Source organism: Amphiura filiformis, chromosome 18 (assembly GCF_039555335.1).
Source record: "Amphiura filiformis chromosome 18, Afil_fr2py, whole genome shotgun sequence".
In the NCBI taxonomy this organism is placed as follows: Eukaryota; Metazoa; Echinodermata; class Ophiuroidea; order Amphilepidida; family Amphiuridae; genus Amphiura; species Amphiura filiformis.
This window is the reverse complement of record NC_092645.1, coordinates 47,448,821-47,457,796: the sequence shown is the minus strand read 5'-3', so window position 1 is coordinate 47,457,796 and position 8,976 is coordinate 47,448,821. Positions and strand designations below refer to the sequence as shown.

At 36.6% G+C, this 8,976-nt stretch overlaps 1 protein-coding gene across 2 annotated transcripts; it reads right to left on the bottom strand.

The window, feature by feature from the left end:
• Positions 1-807: 807 nt before the first annotated feature.
• On the bottom strand, positions 808-8,375 carry LOC140139489 (uncharacterized). Of its 2 annotated transcripts, none has more exons than XM_072161224.1 (3): positions 8,139-8,375; positions 5,008-5,499; positions 808-1,227 (listed from the first exon to the last, which is right to left on the bottom strand). In XM_072161224.1, the coding sequence occupies exons 2-3, from the start codon at positions 5,491-5,493 to the stop codon at positions 964-966; spliced, it is 750 nt and encodes a 249-aa protein (XP_072017325.1). In that variant the 5' UTR covers positions 5,494-5,499; positions 8,139-8,375; the 3' UTR covers positions 808-963. The 2 variants fall into 2 exon arrangements, with proteins under 2 accessions (XP_072017325.1, XP_072017326.1); XM_072161225.1 differs by having other exon boundaries at positions 5,008-5,494.
• Positions 8,376-8,976: the final 601 nt, after the last annotated feature.

Below are 8,976 nucleotides of genomic sequence, written 5' to 3'. Positions count from 1 at the left end.
ATTGTGGAGGAAACGATACCTGTCTACAATTTATGTGAGATGTTTTGGATTGTTAAGGGATCTGGAATGAGCGTTTCGAGGGTTTTTTTTGTGGGACATGAGAGCACATCAGACATATCGAATTGCATTCTGAATACGAAGAATGTCTTTCGGATATCAAATAATTTTCATTTTACTAATTTGTAATTCCGAGTGGAATATGTATCAGACAATAACATAATTCTGGTGGAAAGTAATTGTTTTGTTCTATATTGCAAATAAATTATTTGCAACAATAGACTATTTCTTGAATGACTACCGTCAAATGGGGTAACTTCGGTCAGCGGGGTAGCTTTGTTCGTTTTTTTTTTTAAACGGCCATATTTCCAAACAGCATATTGCTTTTAGTCATTTTTTGTGTCAATTTGTTAAGAAATATATTTGGAAGAAATAATCGTCTCTTATGTCCAATTTCCTCGAAATTGAAGAAATAATTGAGATACGTCACTATGACATGTAGCGAGGTGTACGCCACTATGACATACAATGTTTTTCATTTTTGCCGACATTATAAAATGTGTATAAAAAGAGTCGTATAGTCGTTACGCCACTATGGAAAACATAAAATTTCACTTTGTAACTATACGCCACATTTAATTAATTAATTAATTACTAATTAATTAGCTAATTTTGACAGATGAGCCTTAGAAAAATGAAAGAGAACATCATTAAAAATATATGTGCCAATTTTCAAAAAAGGCCAATCACTTAACGCCACTGTGGATACAGCCGACGGATTATGTGTTGTAATTTTACATTATGTAACCAGAGATTTCCAGTGGTATAAAAATCTCAACTTTTTTGTCAAAAGTGGTGGAGATGATACTGTGGATCACGAAATGTCCCTATAATTAATATTTTTCGGAGTATATTAAATGTTTTAGAAAACGTGTTAGCAATCCATTATCGATGTTATTATTGTTCTTAATAAAAGGGCATTTTTTTAACGGCGTCTAGTTGGCTGGTTAAATCATCTATGTCTGCTTGTGTCAACGGCAGGCTCTTCAGGGTGGGAAATTCAGATGAATGCTCATCTGCAAACTTTCGGAAGTTGTCAAATGCCGTTAGGAAGGCTGTAGAAGCATCCAGTAATTTTGCAATATCGTCGGCAGTCGGGACGTCCCAAGTATACTTGCTCTCAACCTTCTTCTGCAAGGGTTTAGCTGCATTGAAGGCTTGGTCCACAGCCTGCAAAATAAAATGGTTTATTGAGGTAGGACTTAGGTTAACAATAACAAACAAACGGTACTAAAATTGTATGAAATATAGACGAATCGTTATTTCGTACTGAATTGTTGGTGGCTCTGAAAAGAGCCGTTAAAGTGAGCTGCCCCTTGTCCACTGAGAGTTGTGGCTCTAAACGAGTCCCCTTTTCCTACTAAATATTTCGTGCCTCTGAAAAGAGCCGTTAAAGTGAGCTGCCCTTTATCCACTGAAGAGATGTGGCTCTGAAAATAGTCGTTAATTGTAGGTACTCCTCTTCTACTGAATATGTGGTGGCTTTTAAAAGAGCCGTCCAGGCGAACTCTGGACAGTCTCCTATACTTACCGGTTACTATGCCCAAGGTTTTCAAATAATTGAGTAATCATTATATTTACTAGAAATAAAATATACTGCGCCCAGAAAGTATCCTTACACTTGGTAAAAAATTCCTAATTTTAAAACTTAATTAATTTTTTTTATAGCAGCATTGCACATTATGACACCACATTGAATCCAATGTGACCTGTAGAAAAAAGTTACAAGTATTTATTTGGACGAAGATCCAGTTCTAAAAGTGACAAACTGCCCTATTGAAGCGGTATGTTTTTATTTATTTCTTCTCTGTACTTTTCACAACTTTTATTTCATTTTTCAGTTCTTTTGTTTCAGTTCTCTGTAGTTCCTTTTGTTTAAGTTCTTTTGATCCCATCAATATCTTGTGTGGCCACCGTTATTGTCCGTAATGGCTGTACATTGTAGTCGCATGCTCCGATCTGGCGTGTATAGGGCAGTTTGCACTTTTAAAACTGGACTTCGTCTAATCAAATGCTTGTAACTTTACTTCTGAGGTCACATTGGATTTAATGGGTGTCATTATGTGCATGAATAAATAGTGCATCTATTGAAAAAAATAAATTTACCCAAACTTGTTTAGTTTTAAAATTATGAATTTTGTTCCAAGTGTAAGGATACTTTCTGGGCGCAGTATAATACACTAAGCCAAAAAAGAAACTTATAATTTTTCACAAGGTCATATCTTAGAATCCTGTCTATCAAAATTAACCAAAATTACACACAGGATTGCCTCAATACTCTACTCTAAACACATGTCACTAACTATGCAGTTGTCCAACTGACACAACAGCAAAATGCACTGACATGCAACACCTTCCTGGACCACATTCACAGCGCAACAGATTTCTTTGGCTGGGTTCCAATTATTCGCCTGTGAATGTGATCCTGGAAGCTGTTCTGTGTCAGTGCATTTTACTGTTGTGTCAGTTGGACAACTGCTTGGTTACTGACATGTGTTTAGAGTAGAGTATTGAAGTAATCCTGTGTGTAATTTTTGTTCATGTACAGGCGAATAATTGGAACCCAGCCAAAGAAATATGTTGCGCTGTGAATGTGGTCCAGGAAGGTGTTGCATGTCAGTGCATTTTGCTGTTGTGTTAGTTGGACAACTGTTTGGTTACTGACCTGTGTTTAGAGTAGAGTATTGGAGTAATCCTATGTGCAATTTGTTGGCTTAGTGTATATGAGGATGATAGAGTTCTCAAATTTTCCATACAAAAACGTATTTGAAAATGTTTAATTCCCGGCGGTTTCTTTTTTGGTTTCTCGTGTACATCATCCCAATAAAACATGTGTGTAATATTGCAAAATGACTGCCCAACAAACACAAAACGTTTTAGTAACGTTTTAAACGGGTTTTATTTTGGTTTTGGTGAAAATGTTTTCTTATTATTAAAATACCGGGTTATATAAAGGTCTTGAAAACGTTAAAACGTTTTGCATTTAAATTTTAAATGTTGTCAAAATGTTATTGTCAAATATTTTGGGAAATATTTTTGCAACATATTTTGAAAAATATCTTGTCAACATTTAAATAACATTATGATAGAATATTTGGAAACAAGTTTTCAAAAACGTTTCTGAATATTATAAAAACATTTTATACCTTTCATATACCATTTAGATATTATAACATTTACACGTTTTCTGTCAACCTTTTGCAAATAATGTGAAAACGTTTTGTGTTTGCTGCGTGTGTGGAGATTTGCAATCCTGTGGGTATAAACACAGTACCGTAGCCAGGGGTAAAGGAGGAAGCTGCCCCCCCCCGACAGTGGCCGCCCTGATATTTATGATTTGTAGACCTTTTTGTACTTTTTAGCCCATTTTTGACAATTTTCGTCAATGGGTGCCCCCCCTTAACATTTGTCTTGCCCCCTTTGCCCACCCTCAGAAAGAGTGCTGGCCACGCCACTGTTTAACAACAGTCAACAATCAGATGTACGAGGTTTCCCTGGTCAAAATTCCCATTCAGCTTAAGTTTAATATCATTTGTGAAAAATCTCCACGGGTCTAGGCCTTGCATGAAGCTTAAAATGTCAAAAAACATGGACGACCTCTGTATGTTAATATTTTTTTCCTCCGCCGCAGGTTTGATTCCGCCCACTACACACAAACTGTCTGCCAATTGGTTTCACTCTTTCCCATGACGTCATCAAGCATACGAGACAAAAGCTTTTAATTGGCCAATGACTTATGAATATTAAAATACTCATGAATCATGACCATAGTCGTAGTCCTTCAAGGAGGACCACGCTCCATTTAGTACGATAGTCACGCGTCAGGCGTGGCTGACGGCGTTGATTATAGTGCTAAATATTGCGTTGGTCCTGTATGGACTACCATAGTCGCGTTATCTTATTCATGTCATTTTAGTATCAAACTCCCGGATGTACCTGGAGCTTCATCTACCAAAAAGTAATTAGCCCCTTTAAATAATGACAATTATTCCCATAAACGGTTGATTTTATGCCAAATTTGGGATATGCAGTTTACAGCTTTAAATGTGTGTAAAAAATTTGCCGACCGACCTACCCTAATTTTTTTATGTTACGCCAATTGAAACAATTTTTATTTTAGGCCTAATGACCATTATTTCAAGGGGGTAATTACTTTTTGGTAGATGTTTATAATGTATGACTGGAATAGATCATGACTGGGATAGATAGTAACAACGTAATACGTTAAGATTGGCACTTGGCAGATCAAAGACTGTAGCAGATGTTTTGTGTGGAGTGAGCCAGGTGGTGTATGACGTGCAGTCCCTAAATTCAGTAATTTTTCATCGTCAACCGTGTAATTGAATGGGATTATTTTGAAATTTTAAAACGCTTGAAATATCACAAACAAATAGGCCTATGTTGATAAATAATATAAATACAAGCTAAAACCGTTGGGGTTCGATAATGAGCCGGCTAGCCCCACAAAACTAACCGAGTATATGGAAAATGCCATACGGCCGGGCGGTTTCACGAGTTGCCGGCTCGATCATGTCATCCGCCGCCTGGAGTGAGCGGCATCTACCCGGCGTCGGAGGAGAATAATACGTTGACCAGTGGCGTAGATTTCTTTTTGACATTGGGGGGAATAAATTCTTGAAGTATAGTAAATCCAGCACCTTTTGGCGACAGAATAAGTCTATGGTACAAGTGCGTGAAGCCCGCGTAAAATGTTGTTATTTTGATTGAAGCTAAGATGAAAGATTGAAACTGATGGGCTAAAATGGGCAAATATGTGGTTAATTTGGTCAGAAACCCATATTCAGGCGTCAACATTGGGGGGGGGGGATGATTGTATGGACCATCCCCCTGGCAAAATATTTGGGACCCCCCCCCCCCATCCCCCGGGATCTACGCCTATGACGTTGATACACTATAGTTGATACAAGCATTATATCTAATTAAACTTACGTCTGAAATTGGTCCCAGATATTTATGGAAAATCGACTCTAGTGGCACTTCAATACCATCTAAAGTGACAGTCTCATCTTTGTGCGCGTCCATCCAATCCAGGAGCTTTTTACTATCATCTGTTTCCGTTTGTATGAGTGTAGTAATCGCTTTCACTACGGCCGCCTTCTTTTTGTTGGCTTCCTTTTCTGCGTCACTACCACCACCTTTGGTCAGCTTTGACAAGCCAAGATTCACGCCATAAAGTATTGCACCAATTGCAACATTTTTAGTAACAAAAATTCCAAATTGCTTTGTCGCCTCCGTGAGTGAAAACTTTTTGAATTCACTTGCATCCTTGGATAATTCTCCAACATTTTTTTTGGCATCTGCAACTTCTTCTTCGAATTCGGCTTTTTCTTCTTCAGACATATCTTCCACTTCTGAGCCTTCTTCTTCAAGTGCTTCTTCAGCTTCTTCAATAACTTCAAGCGCTTCTGAGGCCATACTGCACTACAGCAACAAAGCATGGAAGGAATATGAAACAATAATAATGGAGAATTTTGTAAAAATAGCAGGGGACCAAAAAATGGCTATATTTTCAATTTACACTTCACGGCATTGGCAAAAAAAGTTTTTACATGTATATCAATAATGCTATTAAAATGAGTTTGAAACAAGTTGGCCTATATAGGTATTTTCTATATGGGTCATAGGCAATTAACTTCCGGGTAGCCAACTAATTAGCAACCTTCTGCAGAGGGATCCCATTATGGGGGGGTCAAAATTTGTATGATATTTTTATTTTTATTGAAGTGTTTAAGAATGAGAATAAAGGTATTGTTTTTAGCCGCTGTCGTGCATCTATCGTCTCATATAACACGAGCGACATCATTATTTGAGACGATAGATGCACTCCAGGGGCTAAAAACAATACCTTTATTCTCTAAATATAAAAGGTCAAATTTCTCATATGATGGTCGGCTTTTCATCCCAGCTGCTAACACTTTAAATACGTAGCATTAGATTTATAAGTGTTTACCTAGTTTACTTCGAAGACTACGGTATCAAAACAAAATGTTAATTTTAATAATTTGCCATAAAATTTGAATTATATCGCGAATTTCAATAAATCAAAATTATTTGATATCAGATGGACATTCATCGTATATTCAAAATGCAACCTGGTGTATCTGATGTGCTCTCAGGTCTCACAAAAATACTTTGCAAAGGTGGGTGACCGAGCCCTTAACTCATCTCAAAATAATAATTTCGATAACATGTTTGTAGGTCTGATTAAATGATTATACACTGTTTCATCTAAAGCGAATTTTATAGTGCTCCCAGATTTTTAAAAAATGTCTAGAACACTAAAACTAAGCTGAATCATTATTCTATTATTAATTCTACAAAAAAAATGAGGACGGACACATGACTCGTGATGTCATAAGGTCGGACCGACACATGACTCGTGATGTCATAAGGTATTTTCCTTCGGACGATCTCAAAAAAAATTCTGACAACAAATTCAGCTTCCAAAACACCTATCAGCAGATGATGGGAGCCTTCCCTTTTAAGAGAATTTTAATTTAACAAGGCTGAATGTGATCAACTTGGTCCAAAGTCGGACGCTTTGAAAACGTAAACATTTCTTGCAGTAAGTGTTTAATGACTCCATCGACTTCAAGCCCGGTCAAGGGGATGAGGGTCAACTAACAGATTCTGGATGTTTTCAAAAGGCAACCTCCCTGTTGATGGTACAGAGTTTATTTCCATTGTTAAGGGATCTAGAATGAGCGTTTCGACAGTATTTTTGTGGGACATGAGAGTACACAAGACATATCGAATTGCATTCTGAATACGAAGAATGTCTTTCTGATATCAAATAATTTCATTTATTTTTTTTACGATATAATACAAATTTGATGACAAATTATTAAAATTTGATATTTTTCACATTTTTTTATATATACCAGGTCCTCGAAGTAAATTTTATTAATCTAATGACATTATTCTTAAAGTGTATGTAGCTGGGAGGAAAAGCCGACGATCAATTGAAAATTTTGACCTTTCATATTGAAGATATGGATTTTTTCCAAAAAGACCTATTTTTTTTTTGGGTGTTTTGGGAAAAAATCCATAACTTCAATAAGAAAGGTCAAATTTTTCAATTGATCGTCGGCTTTTCATCCCACCTACATACACTTTCAGTTTACGTACTTCGAGTACTGTTAAATATCAAAATGATCAATTTTTAATCATTTGTCATAAAATGTATATTACATTGCGAATTTCAAAAAATCAAAATTATTTGATATCAGAAGGACATTCTTCGTATTCAGAATGCAATTCGATATGTGTGATGTGCTCTAATGCCCCATAATAAATACTGTCCAAACATTCATACCCACCCCTTAAGGTTACGAAATATCATGATTTCCATCAATACCACTCTTCTTTTTTTCTTGCAAATGTATGAAGTACATAAAAAATGTTCATCACCTCATGGCCTCAAATTATAAAATATCTGTACTAATACAGAGTGCTTTTAAACCATCTTGGTAGCATTTTTGCCATATATATTTTTGCCTCGCGGTACGCACTTTAAAAAGTACTACATAATTATAATAATAACTAGATCTAGGCATAGATCTAAACCTAGCCGTAGCCGTTAAGCAGCAATGACCCGTAAATGACCTTTGACGAAATGACCTCTAAACTTTGGCCTTTAGGGTCATAAATATTTTTAACATGCTTAGAATGTTGTAAGGATCATTCCTGTTGAATTTAAGCTCGATCAGACCAATTTTAACATTTGACCTTTGACCCCTAAACGTTTGTGTACCTGAAAGGTCAATGCATGTGTGTAAGTACCAACTCTGTGTGCGAGAAGTAGCATTTTGAAGGTATTTCATAAATGACTGGAAGTGACCCCTAAATGACCTTTGATCCCAAATCGGAGAGCAAATTTTGTGTACCATCGAAGGTCAATGCATGTGTGCAAGTCCTAACTAAAGCCATGAAATTTGTGGAAAGGGTAGCATTTTAAGCTGAAATAACCGCTCTAGTTTTCCTTTATATCATTTAGCAAATTGAAATCCATGTAATAATCCCGGGGTAAAATAAAAAAATTTCACTGAACCATCACATACCTGCTCTGAGAGTATAACTCTAAACCACAATCCTTTGTTTCTGTAAATGAAGTCGTCTAATTCTGTGTCCGTAAGCTTGTACAAGTTTGTGATGCGATAGTCAGCAGTTGTAGAAGTAGAAGGCTCAAATGTTACAAGTTTTCAGTAGTCAATGAACAAACTGATTAACCTCTGGATGCAGCTCTGTATAGGCCTACGCTGGTTCCGCTGCTTCACATAGAAACGCCCATATCACTGTGTTGATTACACAAACTGAATTCTGAACAGGAAAGCAGGGATACAAAGGGATAAGCATCCTAGGTTACATAACCAAACCGGAAGATGTAGCCTAGGTCTAGACAATAGGCGGATTAGCGGCCATTTTGTCTTCAACATGATTTTATTTACGTGTCAATATACTTTAGTACACAAATATATAAGTTAACAGGTTTACAATTTTAAAATTATATTTTGAGTATATAATATATTTTGTAGTAAATCGATGAAATGACGTTGATTGTTCAGGTATTATGCTTGATAGAATTAAACTCTCTGACCAGCTAGTATTCTCCTCCGCAGCTCCACCGTCATTCACGGAGGTATCATATTCGTGGAGGCGCAATGGATTACATAACGCATTGTAACTTTGTGCCGATTTGAAAATCCGCCAAGCTATTCATCGAGAGGTACCTTTTGTTCAAGACAAAAGAGTTCCGCCATTAAATCGGTAACTAACCTGACAGCGTATTAACGCTTTACCAGGCAGGCTACTGTCAATAAGTGATCAAAAGAATGTCATGTGAAAGCGCCCACTTGACTGAGAGGTACCTATTGTCCTGATTAAACCCAAGGGTGTGAC